Genomic DNA, 20,699 nt, shown 5'->3' with positions numbered 1-20,699 from the left:
TTTTTTTTTTTTTTTTTTTTTTTTTTTTTTTTTTTTTTTTTTTGAGATGGAGTCTTGCTGTGTCACCCAGGCTGAAGTGCAATGGCATGATCTCGGCTCACCGCAACCTCTGCCTCCCAGGTTCAAGTGATTCTCCTGCTTCAGCCTCCCGAGTAGCTGGGATTACAGGCACACAGCACCACGCCCAGCTAATTTTTGTATTTTTAGTAGAGACAGGGTTTCACCATGTTGGTCAGGCTGGTCTGGAACTCTGACCTTGTGATGCGCCTGCCTTGGCCTCCCAAAGTGCTGGGATTACAGACATGAGCCACCACACTGGACCTGCAGCTTTTAGTTGTTAAATCTTTTGAAAACAGGGTGGGGTTTTTATGATAGAAGGCCTGGAAACTGAGACAGGGTGCGCGTGGAAATGACTGGAATAATGAGGGTGACTTTTGAGGTGGGGAGCAGGGAAGGCCAGGGCAAGGGAGGGAGTCATATTTTGGGAGTATGAGTGGGGCAGAGACAACTCAAACTCTTACAGAGAACAAAAGGCAGGTTAGGGGAAGGGTTACTTCTGCAAGTTAGTTGAAAGGAATTGGAAAAGCTTTTATTTATAAGCTTTTGTACTGTTTGCCTCTTAGGCTGAGCATGTAAATATTTTAATTTAAACATATTTAAACGTTCCTTTTCCCCCTTTGTAAGCTGGTTGCTGTTGACAGCTGTCTCTATAGCTGCCTGTGGAATGAGGTCTGACTCAGGCAGCCAGGCCCTGGGGAAGCAGCAGGACCTGCTCCTCCTCTCCCCAACAGGCTTGGGGCTGGGAGAGGAGGGCAGGACCACAGGCCTGTCTTCAGCTGGCTGTGGCCACACAGCTTGGAGGAAAGGAGGGTTCACCTGTACCCCTGACCTAGGTGCAAAGGTCACAGAGGCCAAAAGAGGAGGATTTGCATTTACAAATTCCTCAGTATCCATGGAGGGTGGTTCCAGGATCCTCCTTGGATGCTCGAGTCACTTATATAAAATGCCATGTTTACGTATAGACTGTGCACATTCTCCTGTGTACTTTAAATCATCTCTAGAGTACTTATAATACCTAATACAATGTGAATGCTCTGTAAACTATATTTTTATTTGTATTTTTTAATTGTTGTATCATTATATTCTTAAGTTTTTTATTTATTCAAGGTTGGCTGAATCCCTGGATGTGGAACCCACAGATGCTGAGGGCCAGCTATAGCTCTTATTGGGTGACTGATATACTAGGCTCATTTAATCCTTACTATAGCCCTAAGAAGTGGCTAATCTTATCCCCATTTTACAGTTAAGAAAACAGGCTCAGAGAGGAGGTTGGGTAACTTGCTGAAGGTGTCAGAGTCGGGATTCAAACCCCGTTCTGTGGAATGCCAGTCTTCCCTTGTTTCCAGGCTGTGCTGGAGACAAGGATAAGGTGGGTAAGCTTCTTAGGCCTTTATTACTCAAAGTGAACTATATCTAGAATCAGGGAGATCATTTAATTTTCACTTCCTGGATATAATGGGAGACATTGACACGAGAGCCTAACTTCTATTGAACTTTCTTATCAATTTCAGCCTCTGCCCTTGACAGTATATTCTAACACTTGTCACCTCCTCTTCTGCCTCCCTCTCTCTCATTAGGTCCCTTGGACAGGGGTTAGATATGATTGGCTCATTTCACACTATATTTGCTAAATTACATGGATTTGGTTCATCCCAAATCCAAGGGATGGTTCAAGGTCTTGAAAATAGGAGGTGGGATGACGTCTCAACACTGACCACTATTCTATATGCTTTGTATCTTCCTTCAGTCTTCAAATTAATCCTACAAAGTAGGTACTAGTACCAGGTGATAATCTGACACACGAGGCAGCTAAGGCAGGGAGGGTGCCCAGCCAGTAAGTGCTGGAGGGGGATAAAAGTGGGATTCCAACCTGGGTAGCCCAGCTCCACAACTCCTCTCTTACCTGTGTGCTACAGCACCTGGGCTGGAGTTCATCAGAGAGGTCTGGGTTCTCATCCTAGTTGCATAACCATGGATGATTAACCTTTCCTCAGATTCCTCATCTGTGAAATGAGGAGGATAAAAATACCCACGTTGGCCAGGCACAGTGGCTCACATCTGTAATCCCAGCACTTTGGGAGGCTGAGAGGGGTGGATCACCTGAGGTCAGGAGTTCAAGGCCAGCCTGGCCAACATGGTAAAACCTCATCTCTACTAAAAATACAAAAATTAGGCATGGTGGCACAAGCCTGTAATCCCAGCTACACAGGAGGCTGAGGCAGGAGGCTTCCGGAACCCGGGAGACAGAGGTTGCAGTGAGCCAAGATCACACTACTGCACTCCAGCCTGGGTGACAGAGATTCCGTCTCAGAGAAAAAAAAATACCCACCTCCCAGGGCTGTTGTGCTTGTTACATTTCATTGATACTGTGTGAATGAAGCTCTTACAGGCGCCTGGTGTAAGTACTCAACACAGTTGAGCTGCTACTGGGGATCCTGGTGTCTGCATGGAACTTACAGCTAGACAGACCTGGGTTCCACTCCTGGCTCTGCACGTGCACATGGCTTTGACACTGGCAAGTCATTTAACCATTCTTCATCTGTAAAATGAGGATAAACAATAATTCTTACCTCACAGGTTGCTGCGAATCTTAAATGAGATAATGTAGGTGTCTGACACATAGATGCTTAAGTCATTTTAAGGCAAGAGACCTCCTCCAGTTTAGCTTCTGGAGAATGGAAACACCAGGAGCCCTAGTATTAGCCAGGACCCCCAGGTCTGGGAAGGGCCAGCTGAGTTGCTGATGTCTCCATGCTTTGCATCCTCAGAGCATCCACAATGGGGACCCCAGCCTCGGTGGTCAGTGAGCCACCACCTTGGCAGGCCCCGACTGAGGCCCGGGGCCGCAAGCAGGCCTCAGCCAACATCTTCCAGGACGCCGAGCTGCTGCAGATCCAAGGCCTGTTTCAACGCAGCGGGGACCAGCTGGCTGAGGAACGGGCACAGATCATCTGGGAATGTGCAGGAGACCACCGTGTGGCGGAGGCCCTGAAGAGGCTGCGCAGGAAGAGGCCCCCAAGGCAGAAACCCCTCGGCCACTCGCTACACCACTGCAGCCGGCTCAGGTAGGTTCCTAGAGCTGGATGGCTGAGGGAAGAGCACCGTTGCGTGGCTGTGTGGCCTGGAGCTAGTTAACTGGCCTCACTATGAAGTGCCTGCCTACCATTGGGATGGTTATAAGGTCTACAGTGTCACCACTTGGTTGGCACTTAAAAGACTGCTGTTGGCCAGGTACAGTGGCTCATGCTTATAATCCCAGCACTTTGGGAGGCAGAGGCATGTGGATCACTAGGTCAGGAATTTGAGACCAGCCGGACCAACATGGTAAAACCCCATCTCTACTAAAAATGGAAAAATTACTCAGACGTGGTGGTGCACGCCTATAATCCCAGCTACTGGGGAGGCTGAGGCAGGAGAATCGCTTGAGCCCAGGAGGCAAAGGTTGCAGTGAGCTGAGATTGCACCACTGAACTCCAATCTGGGTGACAGAGCAAGACTCCACCTCCAAAAAAAAAAAAAAAAAAAGATTGCTGTTAGTTTTGGAGTCATATACGACCCTGTGAACTCCCACGGCAAGAGATGTCTGGGCCCTAGTAGCACCACCTCATTTCGCCGTGATTCTCAGCTTACCAGCCTAGGCAACAGAGCGAGAGCCCAATTCTAAAAAAAACCAAGAACATTAGCCAGGCATGGTGGCATGCACCTGCAGTCCCAGCTACTCCAGGGACTGAGGTAGGAGGATCACTGGAGGCCAGGAGTTTGAGGCAGCAGTAAGCTATGATCCTGTCACTGTACTCCAGCCTGGGTGACAGAGTGAGACCCCCATCTCTTTTTTTTTTTTTTTGAGACAGAGTTTCGCTCTTGTTACCCAGGCTGGAGTGCAACGGCGCGATCTTGGCTCACCACAACCTCCACCTCCTGGGTTCAGGCAATTCTCCTGCCTCAGCCTCCTGAGTAGCTGGGATTACAGGCACGCGCCACCATGCCCAGCTAATTTTTTGTATTTTTAGTAGAGACGGGGTTTCACCATGTTGACCAGGATGGTCTCAATCTCTTGACCTCGTGATCCACCCGCCTCGGCCTCCCAAAGTGCTGGGATTATAGGCTTGAGCCACCGCGCCCAGCCAGACCCCCATCTCTTATTAAAAAAAAAAAAAAAAAACCTAATGAAAATCTTGGCTGGGGGATTACAGAGAATGTAGCCTAGGAATGTAATTGAGGCATTATGGGTTGAAAATTGTTGAAAAACTTTTATTTAGAGATCTCTCCCCAGTCTCCCTTGTTGGCCACTTCTTTGCCACTGCCAGCCCAGGAACAGTGAACCCAAAGGGATGGAGCTGAACCACTTGGCCTCACCCAGTCACTATGGGTGATGCTCTGGGCTTCCTTTGTCTGCTGCCATCTCTGGGGCCCACAATCAGAACATCAGACCTGAACAGGCCTGGAGGGCATCAGGCCCTGAGATGCCAAGTCAGTGTCACTGCTTGTATTTAACTCCAATTGATTAGCAGTCACTGTTTAAAACCAGTTTAATAGCATGACTGATTAATGACATCTGCCATGAGTACAGGATAAGGATGAAGAAATGTCAAGTTTTGCACACCCTGATCTGGTCTAATGCTTTCTACTGCAGAGAAATCTGCAAACTTTGTCTAGTCAGATAGTTCTGAGGTGGAAAGACAAGCCCAGAGCCCTGGCCTCATTTTGCTCTAAATGTTTTATGGTCCACCATGACAGTCTCTTCAAGTCCCCACTCCATTCTCCCCATTGATGTTGGCTAATCCTACACTTGTTCTCTGCAGAATCCCAGAGCCCCCCTCTCCACCGGCTGACCCACAGACTGCCACGGAGACAGCCTCCAGCGAGCAGTATCTGCACTCTAGGAGGACAAGCGCCAGGATCCGCCGGAACTGGAGGAAGCCAGGCCCCGCAAACTACCTCCACCAGATCAGACACTGATCCAGGGAAAGAGCCAGGAATGGCAGTGTCTTCCCTTTTGCCACAGGGCCTTGGGAGGTGAAGAAGGAACAGACTTTAGGCAAGAAGCCCAAAGGGGTAAATGAAAAGAAGAGGCCACTGCCACTGGCCTGCTCCTTTCAGAACAGAACTGGATGCTTCTGCTGGGCCCTCCATTATGTGGGACCCATTCCTCACCGAAATGAGGAGAAACAGTGGCTGTTCCTGTCTCAGCCCTTCTCAATCTAACACTATTCCTGGGCTGCGTGATATTCTCCTGGAAACCAAGCGACAGACACTTGATGCAGCATTTCACCATTCACGCTACTAATCTACCTGCTACTACTATAAACCATGGTTCCACCCGCACACCATCAGGGTAGCACAGGGAAACCATGGTTTAAGTGGCAAATAAAAACATTTGTATCAAGAGCTGTGTGAGTCTGTCACAAAAGGGGAGGACCCAAAACAGAGTGGGAGGGGCAAGAGTATCCCCAGGAAGGAAAAGTCAGGGCTGGCCTCCTCTCCTTTTCACCTCCCTCTTCTTTTTCACCCATATGCCCTTGGGCCCCTGGACCACAGCCTCCTTTTCCAGAGCCTGTTGGATCCAGAGTAGAGATAGGAGTCACCACAGCAGTCCTGATCCACAAAAGAGGAGAAAGGGGAAGGCTGTCATGGCCAGCCCTGCACAGCAGGCTGGGGCCTTGGGCTGGCTTAATCTGCAGCCAAACTAGTGGTGCCAGCTCCTCATTTGGCTTCTTCATCCTTAGGGGCTAGTCATCCCAAGGTGGACCAATTGTTCTGAAGCTGGCTGCATTGTATCTTAGGCCTCCCATGGCCTGGAAACTCTTGAAGGGAGGGATATTTCCTGCAGTTCTAGCTCCACCTCAAGAGAAGCATACTCTGTGCTCATTAGCTTTCTTCTCCCTCTCCACTCACCGTCTATGCTTGATTATTCAGGGTTCAAAGTGGGGCAGGGATGTACACAAGGCATGTACTCTGGTGGCTGAGAGGGGGAGCCTCTACTACCTGTGTAGGTAAGGTCCTCTTTTTTTTTTTGAGACAGGGTCTCGCTTTCTCACCCAACTTCCGCCTCCCGGGTTCAAGGAATTCTCCTGCCTCAGCCTTCTGAGTAGCTGGGATGACAGATGCGAACCACCACACCTGGCTAATTTATTTTTAGTAGAGACGAGGTTTCACTATGCTGGCCAGGCTGGTCTCGAACTCCTGACCTCAAGTGATCCACCTGCCTCGGCCTCCCAAAGTGCTGGGATTACAGATGTGAGCCACCAGGCCCAGCCTGTAGGTCCACATTTCTTATCCCAAGCCTTTGGCACTAGATGATTTTGGAAATCAGATTTTTTATTTTTTGGCTTTTAGGAAGTAGTCAGGGCAAATACTGTATAATCCCTAGTAGGGATCTCATAAAATATATTGACATTTCTGCAACAAAGTCACACTGAGAGGGACACATGATGATTACCAATAGCTTCACATCAGTGTAGGTTCAGGTCAGGTTTGGTTTCAAATGGGTTATGAAGATACTTTTGGTTTTCAGAGCATCAGGACTTTGGAAAGAGGACCTGGATCTTCCTTTATTAGGGGGAAATAGCCCCAGGAGCCACGTCTCCGCAACTCCATGGAAACACAGGTTTCTGTGTCCTCAAAACTGTTCCTACCTTCTTTGTCTTCCTTCCCCCAAAGAAACTGGACAAAAAAGGTCAGAACTGGATTTGTTATTCATACATTTGGTTGATTTAAATATATTACGTACAATTTCTACAGCGAATTAGAACGACATGGGGCAGCAGCACTCTGGCAACCCAGCCTCCATTCCCTGATGCTGGGGGCAGGGCCTATGGCTGGCAGAGGGACAGGTTCCATGAGTGCCACCCAGAAAGAAGCCTGCTCTGGCACTCTGGGCCCCTGGCTCTTCCAGAGTCCACATTCAAGGCAACCTAAGCATAGGCTTCAGGGAGAGTGGAGCAAGGCTGGGAAAGGATGCATCACACTCTTGCCTGCCAGGCCCAGGACCAGCCTGCTCCTACATTGGACCCAATTTCCTTCTGATCACAGAGCTTGTCTGGATCAAGACAATATGCAGATCTGGTATGGAGGCTGTGGCCAGGTAAGGCAGCCGGATTCCCTGTTAGACACCCAGGCTCTCTTGAGCACCAGATGGGGCGCTTTACCAACAGCTTTGTGTAAAGATGTCTACAGAGAGCTATGCACACCTGGGTCCCCTTCTGGCTCCTACAGTCAAGGGGCAGGTGTCCTCTCAAAGATTGTTCTCAAGGCCAATGTCCGAGTCAGCTGCATGGGATTGTCAGGGCTGGGGCAGGCAGATGAGCTGTGCCTTCGTCCATAGGGCATGCACATCTGGTTCTCAGAAACTCTTCCTATGTGGGTGGAAGCCTGGGACAAGAGGGCTCCTGGTGGCTAGACTGGAAGGGAACTGGCAGGGACCAGCCTGGACCAGCTGACCAGAGGGCTGCACACCTCTGCTCTGCAGCTGGGCAAGCAGAGGACATGCAGCCATAGTCCTCACTCCCTTTCTTTGGTTGTTTTTCAAACCTTCAAGACAGTTTTTTTGAGACTGACTGACCAATCGCAAGGTGCCAGAACTGTGAAGTGTCCAGAGCATGAACATAACTGCCCCTCAGCCACAGATGGCACCCTTTTTACTCCCTCCTGAAGCCATTCTTTGCTTTGGTGTAGAAAGGGCTCAAACACCTGGCAAGTGGGGGTGGGGGCGAGGCAGCAGGGAAAAGACACATGGAAGCAAGAAGATGCACACTGAGCTGGGCAGGACCTGGGGCAGTTTGAAGGCCTCTCTCCTTTGGGCCCCACCTTTCTCAGGACGCCAGAGAGAAACCGGCCTAGGACAAGTCAGGGAGAAAAGGGAAACTGCCACTTAGGAGGCAGAATCCAAGTCCTGTTACTTCCACCAAGCAGCATCGGCAGCATAGAAAGAAGTCCAAGAATGTAATAGCCTGTCCTCTTAGAAGCCAAGACTTACCCCAGAACCCTCACAGAGACCCACTCCAGAAGACAAATTGAACTTTTACATCAAAACAGTTGAGGGGAAAAAATTTAAAAACGACAGGAACAAATGAGAAGATTGGGACCAAGGACTCAGGAAGCAAGGTGGGATAAGTTCACCCACAGACCACTTAGCTCTCGGCATACACTCAGGCCGCGTGGATCACTTTTACAGGCTGGGAGTCAACTTCCTATTAAAATATAAATGCTAAGACTAACTCTTCCTGCCTCTGCTTGAGAAAGAGACAAGCTGTAGCACGGCAGAGAGCAGAGGTTCTGTATGATTGTGCAGAAGTGCTGGCAGGGGTAGAGCAAAAACCTCCCTTCCAGGAGAACTGTTGGGTGGCTTGCAGCCAGCCCACAGCACTGGTGGGAGATGGAGGAGGCTTGGCAAAAACCCAAAAGAAAGGTGTGGCTTCTGTCTGTCCCAGTGCTATGGTACTGCGAGTCATCCAGGTGCCCTCTGACACTGCCTTGGCTCATGGGAGGAAGCAGCTGCAAGGCAGCTGAATGTCAGGTCTATGCAAATTTCGGCCTGGATTTTCGGACATGAGGCGACCTGGGGTTCTGCTACAAGCATTTAAATTTTTGTTTTGTTTGTTTTTCTGATGCAGAATATAATAGGGAATTGCAACAGAGCAGGGTGTAGGGAAGAAATGGACTGTACCAGCCTGCCACCAGCAGATGCTGGAAGGGAGACGCTCCTTCCCAGGCATCTGGATTATGTGCGTGGAGCTCCAGCCTCCCCGGCACTCCGAAGGGCAAGGAGCACTCACTCTTCCTGATTGTGCTTCTCCCTCTGGGTGGGAAAGCCCTGAGCGGGGTGGCAAACAGAGAGGGAGGGCTCTTAAAGGTGCTGCTCTCCACTGGCTTCTCTGGCTTTTCCTGCACCCCAGGAACCCCTGGCTTCCTCCCACCAGTCTCTGACAGTATTTCCTCCGCCTGCCTCTGGAGCTACCACCATGAAAAGAAGGGCTTCCGGCTCTGGAAGCTCTGTGTGTAGGACTCGCTAGAAGACCGCTGGTGGGAACGGGCCGTCTCAACAATCACAGGTGGCATCTGGACGAGGTGCAGGGGACTCTTGTTGTCTTTCAAGGCCTGGGTCAGATTTAAGATCTGCAATAGGAAAAAGGAGATGGGTGAGGGAGAGGCCTTGGCATTCCAGATCTGTCCCTGAAGGGAGATGAGTAGAGAGGACTCCTACAAATCAATTTTTAAAAACACCAATAGAAAATCACGCATATAGGCTATTTACAAAAGTAGAAATGAGCAATAACAGAAAATGGAAACCTCTCGAATCATTTAAAAAATACAAATGAAAACAAATCTTTTTTTTTTCCCCTCCAGTTAGTAAAGATACAAAAGAATGACTCAGAGTTGGGGAGAGTTCAAAAAAATAAACACTTGCCAGGTGCGCTGGCTCATGCCTAGCACTTTGGGAGGCTGAGGAGGGCAGATAACTTGAGGTCAGGAGTTTGAGACCAACCTGGCAAACATGGTGAAATCTCGTCTCTACTAAAAATACAAAAAGAAATTAGCCAGGTGTGGTGGCACACACCTGTTGTCCCAACTGCTCAGGAGACTAAGGCAGGAGAATCACTTGAACCCAGGAGGCGGAGGTTGCAGTGAGCCAAGATCGTGCCACTGCACTCCAGCACTCCAGTCTGGGTGACAGAGCAAGACTCTGTCTCAAAAAAAAAAAAAAAAAAAAAAAAAAAAAAAAAAAAAAAAAAAAAAAGAAGTAATCTCTCTCCTCCATGGCTGTGGGACTGGAACGTGGGACAGTCTTTCAGACAGGCAGGCTGACAATAAAAACTTAAAAATGAACAGATCCTAACCTGACCAACATGGCGAAACTCTGTATCTACTAAAAATTCAAAAAAAAAATTAGCCAGGTGGAGTGGTGCACACCTGTAATCCCACTACTTGGGAGGCTGAGGCACAAGAATCACTTGAACCTATGAGGCAGAGGTCGCAGTGAGCCAAGATCACGCCACTGCACTCCAGCCTGGGCAATAGAGTTGAGAACCCACCTCAAAAAAAAAAAAAAAAAGAACAGACCCTCTGACTTGGCAATTCCATTTTTAAAGACAAAGGAAACACTCATGGATATGCATAAAACACTTAGTTTCAAAAAATTTATAATTAATATTGTTTATAATAGTGAAAAGATATAAATTAAATTAGTTAATAATTTAAGGGATAAGAAACAATTATCCTAATTAAAATAAAATATGTATAAATTTAACCAGGGAACTATTAAATATATATATAAAGCTGATCACAATGTTGTGTTAGATGCAAAGGAAAGCAGAAAAGGAACCAGTGTTAGATTGCAACCCCACTTTTATTTTCTAAAATTCTATCTTCCTATTGTGTAGAAAAATGTCTGGCAGGCCAGGCGTGGTGGTTCATGCCTGTAATCCCAGCACTTTGGGGGGCCGAGACAGGAGAATCGCTTAAACTCAGAAGGCGAAGGTTGCAGTGAGCCAAGATTCCTGCCATTGCACTCCAGCCTGAGCGACGGAGCAAGCCTCCATCTCAAAAAAAAAAGAAGAAAAAGAAAAAAGTCTGGCACTTGACAGTGGTCATCTCTGTGTCTCAGGAAATTATAGGTGATTTTAATTATTTATTGTTGTTCATCTCTGTTTTATGATTTTCCTACAAAGATGATGTAAATGTAAAATGTAAAAAGCTGGCTAGGCACAGTGGCTCACGCTTGTAATCCCAGCACTCTGGGAGGCCGAGGTGGGCTGGTCACCTGAGGTCAGGAGTTGGAGACCAGCCTGGCCAACATGATGAAACTCTGTCTCTACAAAAATACAAAAATTAGCCGGGCAAGATGGCGGGTGCCTGTAATCCCAGCTACTGGGGAGGCTGAGGTGGGAGGATTGCTTGAACCCAGGAGGTAGAGGTTGCAATGAGCTGAGATCACGCCACTGCACTCCAGGCTAGGCAATACAGCAAGACTCTGTCTCGAAAAAAAAAAAAAGTAAAAAGCCAACATTTGATTTGGATTCTCCTTCCAACACTATCTCTTCATCATCTTGTTTTAAAATAAATTTTTTACCTTGGAATAATTTTAAATTTAGAGAAAAGGTGCAGATGGTACAGACAGTTCCTGTAAAGCATTGCCTGGTTTCCCCTAATTTTTTTTTTCCCGAGATAGGGTCTCTGTCTCACAAACTGGAGTACAGTGGCACATCATAGCTCACTGCACCCTTCAGCTTCTGGCCTCAAGTGATCCTCCCACCTTGGCCTCCCACAGTGCTGAGATAACAAGTGTGACCAGCTGACTCCAGCCCTCACCATGTTTTGTCAGTATTTTACAGGTATTTCAGTTATGTGTCCATGAGGACACAGTTTCTCCTCTTTGTCAAAATTAGTATCACCACCATTTATCTTCTCTGGTAGAAGAGTACAAAAGCTGAAGGTGTCCTATCTTCTTTAAAACACTCTAAGTTGAAGATTTCATGGCCAGATCACAGACCATGGAGGGTTAGCTAGGCTGCACCCTGAAATCACACAGACTCACCGCCCTCAAGCCACAAATATCCTTACACAACTGTTGCCTATAAAGGGGCAGAGATACACCTGCAACAGGGATCAGGGGTCAGAAGTGGATCCTATCAGTAACAAATTTCCTTTTTACTTAATTGTTTTGGTACTTGGCGGCATCCTACACTGCTCCAAATAGTCTTGAGCTCAGTATCAGGGTGAAGAACTGAAAGGAGATTGCTGGAGTATCTGGGCTAAACATGTCAAAGTGTCTACTATTTATTTTCAAAAGATTTCGCAAAAAAAAAAAAAAAAAAAAAAAAAAAAAATCTAGGGCGAGAGAAATTATATAGCTATTATCCAGATAGATCATTGGATAGTACATAGACATATGAGATAAATGTGGCTAAATATAACAAATGAAGAATCTAGAAGGTCCCATTCTTTCAACTTTACTGAGGTTTGAAAATTTCCAAGTTAAAGAGCTGCAGATAAGCCTGGAACTTGGACTAAAAAGAAAGGAGAATAAAGAATTTAAAAAGAAAAATTATTTTTAAAAATTGAAAAAAGATTATAGCAGTCACATAATACTAAAGAATAAATACTATCTTTGAAAATGTTGATCTGGACAGGGTGGCTCATACCTGTAATCGCAGCACCTTGGGAGGCCAAGGCAGGAGAATTGCTTGAGGCCAGGTGTTTGAGACCAGCCTGGGCAACATAGCGAGACCCCACCTCTTAAAAAAAAAATTACCCAGAAATGGTGGTGCATGCCTACTCAGGAAGCTGAGGGAGGAGGACTTCTTGAACCCAGGAGTTCAAGGCTGCAGTGAGCTATGATTGGGCCACTGTACTACAGCCTGGGTAACAGAGCAAGACCCTGTCTTTAAAAAAAAAGAAAAGAAAAAGAAAATGTTAAAGAGGCTTTCTCTCAGACCCTAGATTCTTTATCTAACTCCTAGTGAGATGCCTTTAGTTGAGTAACAACTTCTATCACCTGACTGTGTCCCTGTGGGGCCTCTTCCTTCTTTCCCTACATCTCAGAGCCCTTGTACTAAGCCCATCCTGTGATAATGGCTCAGCTGGGTGGATAGGGTTATGCTCTCTTTTCTCTGTGCTTTGTCAGATTTCTGTAGTGCGGAGACCCATTTTGCTTTGATGTGTGAATGGTAGACAAGTAAGCAGATGAATGATATACTGGCCATCTGCATGCTGGAAGGAGCTGGATGGTCACCCTAAGGTAGTAGGAAGTAGGCACTCTAGGTTACAAGATGCCAAAAGCTCCTCTGAAGACATTAAGAGCATAAGATGGAGAGAAATAAAACTGCACTACCACAACCTCCCCTGCATTTTGTAACCCTGAATAATGGCCCTATCTGAGTAACGGGAGAAGGGCTGGCAAGGGACTGAGCTGGGAAGAAATCAGAGAAGACATTGCAATATGAACAGAGGCAAAGCCTCTAACAATTGGGGAAGCCAGTTTATTCCTTTATGCTGAGTTCCGTAATATCAGAGTACTTTTATGGCTTTTAAGGTTTCCAAAAATTCTGCCAGCCTAACTGGGACCTTACATTACTTGGGAAATGTAGGAATACCATGTTACTGGTATTCAGACAGCTACAATAATTGTAGTTCTTAAAACCTCTCTCCAGGCTGGGCTCAGTGGCTCACTCCTGTAATCCCAGCCTTTGGGAGGCTGAGGCAGGCGAATTACCTGAAGTCAGGAGTTTGAGACCAGCCTGGCCAACATGGAGAAACCCTGTCTCTACTAAAAATACAAAAATTAGCCGCGTGTGGTGGCAGGTGCCTGTAATTCCAGCACTTGAATTACTTGGGAGGCTGAGGCAGGAGAATCACTTGATCCCGGGAGGCGGAGGTTGCAGTGAGCCAAGATCATGCCACTGCACTCCAGCCTGGGTGACAGCAAGACTCTGTCTCAAAAAAGAAAAATGTCTGTCCAACTCAATTCTAGGGAAAAATGGGCTCAGCAACCCCAGGAGGTGCTCTCATCAGAGGTCTTTAGATAAATGGCAGGGAGAAGAAAATGCAGAGTTAAGGCTGAGAAGATCCTCTTCACCTTTAAAGATGGGAGAAACTAAACTTTCTGTATACAAAAATCATAATACTAACAGCTATTAATATTACAAAATGGGTATTTCAATATGCCAGGTACTACTCCAACTTTTTCAAATCATTTATCTCATAATTCTGTAAGGCAGGTACCATTGCTATTATTATCTTGAGAGAGGTTCTCATTCTGTTTCCCAGACTGAAGTGCAGTGGCACAATCTCAGCTACCTGCATCCTAGACCTCCCAGGCTCAAGCAAACCTTCCACCTCAGCCTCCCGAGTAGCTGGGACTACAGTTGTGCACCACCACACACGGCTAATTTTTGTATTTTTTGTAGAGATGGGGTTTTACCATGTTGCCCAGGCTGGTCTTGAACTCCTGAGCTCAACTCATCGGCCCACTCAGCCTCTCAAAGTGCTGGGATTATAGGCATCAGCCACCATGCCTGGTCTCAGCCACTATTATTGATCTCACATTACACATGAGGAAACTAAGGGAAGGAGAGATTAAGTAACTTGCCCAAAATCTCACAGGTAGTAAATGGCAGAGCCAGGCTTCAAACACCCAGGCACTCTGACCACAGTTTATACCCTTAACCACTAGGGCATCCCAGCTCTCTTTAAGACTTCAGAGTGACAAGCATAATACCAGTACCCTACAGAATTTTCAAACCATTTTCAAGCATGTCTTTACTATGCTTTGGAAAATCAACAATCCCCTTGGTTTCCTTAGCTCCCTTTGAAGGTGGAGTGGAAGGAGAAGGAATAATGTAACTTGTACCTATAACAACAAAATTATAACCATAATCAATATCTGAGTGCTTCATGTGCCCAGCACTGTTTTTACTAAATGCTTGATAAGGATTATCTCGTCAAATCCTCCAGCCAACTGTGCAATATATTATTACTATCTTGTTTAATGAACAATAAAACAGAGGCTATTGCCCCAGGCCACAGAGCTTCCAGGTGGTGAAGCAGTCGGGCTTCAGGGCCCAGATCTTAACCACCAAAACATACAGCCTGCCTTGAGCAACTCCAGGACAGGGAGCATTAGTTTAATTACCAATGAATTACCTAGCAACTAACATAGAGATACGCACATACTAAGTGCTTCACCAAGCACTGGATACCAGGAAAGAGGTGGGAGAATTGGGAGGGCCATCTTTCCTCTCCTGTGTAGGGCAGAGTCAAAAATAATGTATGGCATAGACTGAAAAGGGTGTAAAACACAAGCTTCAAAGATTAGCTCAACATGAGCAGGCAACCCTCCCAGAGAGAAGCCAAAAGGACACTGGGAGAATGTCCCAGGCTTACCTGGCCCCGCATCACAGCAATCTGCTTATGGAACTGGCCCCTGTCAAAACCAGGATCTTTCTGCAAAAGAAGACCAGAAAGAGACGGAACCTGTGTGAATGCCTCATAAGAACCCATTTTCTTCCCCAGTTAGAAATTTTCTAGTAAGGAAAACCTGTGTTAAGACTTCTGCAGCTTGGAGAAGTCAACTACTTCCACAAAAACTCCCCGCTTTACAGATGAGTAAACAAAAGACAAGTAAATATCTTCCTCTACATCTCAAACTCTAGGCTCCAGTGCTCCATATTAAAATGAAAGCCCTGCAGATACATTGCAGCCACATGATGCACAAGAGAGACACATCAGTGTGATTTATCACCCCTGCCCATTTCTCTCAAACCCATCCAAACCAGGTCCTGCTGTCCACATGTGGAAATCTTGCTATTCATTGGCTAACTCAAGTCAGAAAGATGTTAGCATTTCCTCTTGGCTGTGTCAGGACCAATTAGAAAAACCATTAGAAATTCCTTTTTCCACATGGTAACAGGGCTGAGGTTCCCAGGGCTAACCTTGAAGAGTTCATATAGGTCCTCTTCCAAGTCCTTGACAAAGTTAGGGTCCGATATCTTTGGAAGGATCAGATCTTTGATCTCCTGAGAGAATGGGACTTTCGCCTGGGGCAACCAGGCCCAGTAAAAAGGATCTGAAAAGAGGAAAAGCCAAAGGCAAAGCTGGTGTTGGAAAAGTCTCTGCTCATCTGTGTCCTCCATTAGTCAAGGCACTTTCAAAAGGAGAATCCCTCTTCCCTGATATACAACAGAAACAAAAACTTACAAGTTCTCTTAACTGTAAAGGTTACACAGCTAGCCAGTAGAGGAACCAAGATTCAAACCCAGGGCTGCCTGATCTCAGGGCTCTTTCTCAGACATTACATGACCTTCCAAGACGCAAGGTCTAGAAGCAACTACTTGCCACTGAGACACTAAGATAGTCCTTCTGAAAAGGAAGACTAATGCTGAAAAAGGGGCTAGTGACTCCCTACTTTTATTTCTCCCCCTTTCCAAAAGCTTCTCAGTTATAACAGGGTAGGAGATATAACGAGGAAGACAGAACACTGATAGGCAAGTTATATTTAGAGACACAAATAGAGTAAGTTATGGAACGACAGTCCTCAGATAACAAATAAAAACAAACAAAAAATATTTCAGGAAATATACACTAAAACAATAAAATGACAAATTAAAATATTTTAAAAAATAGTCCTCAGCCAGGCATGGTGGCTCACGCCTGTAATCCCAGCATTTTGGGTGGCTGAGACAGGCGGATCACCTGAAGTTAGGCATTCGAGACCAGCCTGGCCAACATGGTGAAACCCTGGCTCTACTAAAAATACAAAATTAGCCAGGCGTGGTGGCGCATGCTGTAATCCCAGCTACTCGGGAGACTGGGGCAGGAGAATTGCTTGAACCCAGGGGGTGGAGGTTGCAGTGAGCCAAGATTGCGCCATTGGCACTCTAGCCTGGGTAACAAGAGTGAAACTCCATTAAAAAAAAAAAAAAAAAAAAAGTCATCAGACAGAGAAGAATGCAAAGAAGCAATGAGAAAACTCAACTTTATGCTTCTAATTTCTAATCACCTTTATGCTTCTAATGGGAATCATAGAAAACACAAATTACAAAAACAGTTTATATTATGAAACAGTTGCCATGTGCCGGCCATGGTGTTAAAGTGCCTGAGCCGCATTATTTCATTAATTTTTAGAATAATCCTACAATAGAGACATTACCATCTCCATTACACAGTGAGAAAACAGACTGGGCAAGAGAAGAGCCAGACCACCATTGTCTTGAGACTCACATGCCCTCCAGGAGTCAGGATGCTTCAGTGGGAAGGCCAGCCCATTGTCTATGGCAGCCACCTTGATAACAGGCTCCTTCACCACCACCCAGTCTGTGTCCTGAAGAGCAAGGAAAGACTAATGACTGAGGAATCCCATCTGCCTCAGACCCCTCCAAGTAGTAGCAAAGCAACTCATCCCAACTCCCTCAAGACAACAATCCTTACTTAACTTCTCTTGAGCTACTCTCTTAACTGGCTTCCATGTGGTTATCTGAACTTAGCATATTTCTGCACCTGTGACCTGGCTCTTGTTAAAGGTTAAAGAGTCTGTTCTTAGAAAAGGTGCACTTCTCCAAGTGTTTTGCTACAGTCTGCTTGGTAAGAAAGATAATGACAATAATAAAGATAACTATGAGCCATTCCTACTAGGGAAAGAAAATGTGTGAATCCTGAAAGCAGAACAGAAGAAAAAAAATCTGTATCAGTTGGCCAAAGTCCTTTTGTGTAGACCTTGACTCAGATGTTACTTCATTGGTGACAACTACATTTTCCAGAGAGAAAACAGAGCCTCGGAAGGTAAGAGCTGGCTGCTCTTCCCAAGGGAGTCTGTTCTTCTGCTTCAGTGATACATAAAAAGGAAAAGGACCAGAGCTGAATGTAAGAGTGTACAGGTTACCTGTGACAGCCCATGTCAAAGACAGTCACTGACTATGTGGCTCCATACCTTAGGCTCATGGGTGCCATCACAGGAAGAAGAAATGTGGTTCCAGGGTGCCTGCATCCGAATCCCCTGGGATGCCTTATTAAATGTGCAGAATCCTTGAGTTTTACATCAGACCTAATGAATCAATTTCTAAGGGAAAGGCCTAAAGAATCTGTGTACTATTTTAAATAACTCTTCAGAAGATTCAGGCACAAAATTTGAGAGCCACTATTACAGAAAGTAAAAAAGTTATAAGGAATAGAAACCTCACCCTGGGCAACATAGCAAGATCTCATCTCTACAAAAAAATTAAACAATTTTTGCATCTGTGGTCCCAGCTTCTAGGAGGCTGAGGTGAGGACTGCTTTGAGTCCAGGAGTTCAAGGCTGCTGTGAACTAGGACAGCACCACTGCACTCCAGCCTGGGTGACAGAGCAAGACCCTGTCTCTTTATTTTATTTTTTGAGACAGAGTCTTGCTCTGTCACCCAGGCTAGAGTGCAATGGTGCAATCTCAGCTCACTGCAACCTCCACCTCCCAGGTTCAAGCCATTCTCGTGCCTCAGCCTCCCAAGTAACTAGGAATATGAGCTCCTGCCACCATGCCTGGCTAAGTTTTATATTTTTAGTAGAGACAGAGTTTTACCATGTTGGCCAGGTTGGTCTTGAATCCCTGATCTCAGATGATCCATCCGCCTCGGCCTCCCAAAGTGCTGGGATTACAGGCATGAGCCACCACACCCGGCCAACGCTGTCTTTTAAAAAAAAAAAAAAAGAAAGAAAGAAAGAAAGAAAGAAAACCAATCTCACTCTCCTCCAGGTAGCCTTCTGCTAATTTTTTACAACATGCAGACTCAGGCTGGGAGCAGTAGCTCACGCCTATAATCCCAACACTTTGGGAGGCCAAGGCAGGCAGATCACCTGAGATCGGGAGTTTGAGACCAGCCTGACCAACATGGAGAAACACTGTCTCTACTAAAAATATATAATTAGCCAGGTGTGGAGGTGGGTGCCTATAATCCCAGCTACTCGGGAGGCTAAGGCAGGAAAATCGCTTGAACCTAGGAGACAGAGGTTGCAGTGAGCCAAGATCACGCCATTGCACTCAAGCCTGGGCAATAAGAGCAAAACTCGGTCTAAAAAAAAAAAAAAAAAAAAATGCAGACTGAACACTGATAGAGAAGTATAGTGGAGGAGGAAAGAAACGAGAGGAAAGAAAGTTACAGGAGCAGCTTTTTCCAAACTGATGTTCTGTGGACTTGTGGTCTGTTGTGACAGAAGTGGTTCATGGTTTAAAAAGAGTAGAAATCAAATTTAAATAGGTTTGTTTAATGCAGTACTTCTCAGACCTTTACTATGCTACTGTGCAATATGAAGTTCAAAGAAAGGATCAGAGAACGTAATATGTTCCAAATTTTCTTGGCCTCTTCTTCATGCTATTCCTATTAACATGTGTCAGTAGGATGTCCTTGAAATACATATTAAGAAAAACTGTACCAAACATTACCTTATTAATTTTTTTTTTTTTTTTTTTTTTCTTTTTCTTTGGGACGGAGTTTCGCTCTTGTTACCCAGGCTGGAGTGCAATGGCGCGATCTCGGCTCACTGCAACCTCCGCCTCCTAGGTTCAGGCAATTCTCCTGCCTCAGCCTCCTGAGTAGCTGGGATTACAGGCACGCGCCACCATGCCCAGCTAATTTTTTGTATTTTTAGTAGAGACGGGGTTTCACCGTGTTGACCAGGATGGTCTCGATCTCTTGACCTCGTGATCCACCCGTCTCGGCCTCCCAAAGTGCTGGGATCACAGGCTTGAGCCACCGCGCCCGGCCTACCCTACTAATTTTAAACATATGCGCTTCCCTGATTCTTCTGAACTTACATGACCTATATCTCTGACCATTTTATGTGTTTCTATGTTATGCAAACACTCCTCATCCTCTTTAAGCTATAGATCAACCTCTTACCCGAGAGCTAGAACTATCCATTGGACAGTCATATTTAATCAGCCAGTTGTCATTGCCTCGATCTGTGAACAGAAATACAAAGTTAGCAGAAGAAAAGGGGGATGACTTTCAATTTCTGTAATGGTGGACTAGGTATTCTGGACCCTTGGACCAACCCTTCTACTGAGAATGACTACGAATGCTGAATAAAATATCTTTAGATCCCTTTAAGGTATTGGAGATTTTAACAAAACCACAAAGAATTTAAGAGTGAAGATCTAGGAGAGAAAGGAAATCCACAGGAGAAAGTGGAGCTCAGCACTGAACCTTGTTTTTTCCTAGAGCACCTTCTGATTTGGAAAGAGGTGGCTAACAGGTTGAGAGGTAGAACAATTATAATAGCCTTGGGGAGCTAGCGAGACAAAAACTATAATCCAGTGAGTGATGGGGGAAGGGACCCTTGTATAACATCTATGCTTTGAGTTAAGACCTGAAGCCTATACCCTGGAAATAAATCAATCTTCCCCTCAACACCTGAAATTAAAGTGGTACTGGATTGCTAGTAGCCTAGATGGTTGCCAAAAGCAGTCTTCTTCCTCAAGACACGATTTACAACAGAATCTTAGGCCTTCATATAGCTCTACAATTTCTGATAGGCAGTATTTGACAATGAAAAACAACCAGTACACAAAGTAACAAGATGACAGGAATAAAAACAAAGAGAAACAACTGAAAATTAAAACAGATCTGTAGGAGCTCCAAACAATAAAAATATCTTATATAGGCTTTAAAATGTTCACAACAAAATCCTTAATATGTTTAAAAAGATAAAAGCCAAGATTAAGCATATTAGCAGAGGCTACACCTGAAATCCCAGCATTTTGGGAGGCTGAGGCAAAGAATCATTGAGGTTGGGAGTTCAAGACCAGCCTGGGCAACACAGCGAGCCCCCATGTCTGTAAGGAAGGTTAATAAACTGTAAGGAAGATTAGCCAGGTGTGGTGTTGTGCACCTATAGTCCCAGCTACTTGGCAGGCTGAGGAGGCTGCAATGAGCTATGATCAGACCACTGCACTCTAGTCTGAGCAACAGAGTGAGACCCTGTCTGAACAACAGCAAAAAAATCAAACCTGAATTTGATCAAGGCTTTAAAGCCAAGCAGTAAATTTACAGAAAACACAGAGAATGGGCCGGGCGCGGTGGCTCAAGCCTGTAATCCCAGCACTTTGGGAGGCCGAGGTGGGTGGATCATGAGGTCAAGAGATCGAGACCATCCTGGTCAACATGGTGAAACCC

General features: G+C 45.9%; 2 protein-coding genes across 2 annotated transcripts in view; one reads left to right on the top strand and one right to left on the bottom strand.

Annotated features, from left to right (window-relative positions):
* Positions 1-5,448, top strand: part of AVPI1 (arginine vasopressin induced 1) — a 10,169-nt gene extending 4,721 nt beyond the window's left edge. The window contains exons 2-3 of the mRNA XM_032281201.1: positions 2,829-3,125; positions 4,863-5,448. Of these exons, the coding sequence (XP_032137092.1) occupies positions 2,839-3,125; positions 4,863-5,019 (444 nt within the window). The 5' untranslated portion in view covers positions 2,829-2,838 and the 3' untranslated portion in view covers positions 5,020-5,448. The remainder of the gene's footprint in view (positions 1-2,828; positions 3,126-4,862) is intronic.
* A 1,288-nt stretch (positions 5,449-6,736) lies between these two features.
* PI4K2A (phosphatidylinositol 4-kinase type 2 alpha) overlaps positions 6,737-20,699 on the bottom strand; it is a 36,496-nt gene continuing 22,533 nt past the window's right edge. Inside the window, exons 5-9 of the mRNA XM_032281186.1 lie at positions 19,425-19,486; positions 16,777-16,876; positions 15,489-15,622; positions 14,941-15,000; positions 6,737-9,174 (exon numbers count right to left, since the gene is read on the bottom strand). Coding sequence (XP_032137077.1) covers positions 9,013-9,174; positions 14,941-15,000; positions 15,489-15,622; positions 16,777-16,876; positions 19,425-19,486 — 518 coding nt within the window. The 3' untranslated portion in view covers positions 6,737-9,012. The remainder of the gene's footprint in view (positions 9,175-14,940; positions 15,001-15,488; positions 15,623-16,776; positions 16,877-19,424; positions 19,487-20,699) is intronic.

Source organism: Sapajus apella, unplaced genomic scaffold, assembly GCF_009761245.1.
Source record: "Sapajus apella isolate SASKATOON/1434 unplaced genomic scaffold, GSC_monkey_1.0 scaffold13, whole genome shotgun sequence".
Taxonomy (NCBI): Eukaryota; Metazoa; Chordata; class Mammalia; order Primates; family Cebidae; genus Sapajus; species Sapajus apella.
The sequence above is the reverse complement of the archived record's forward strand: the minus strand, read 5'-3'. Positions and strand labels throughout refer to the sequence as shown.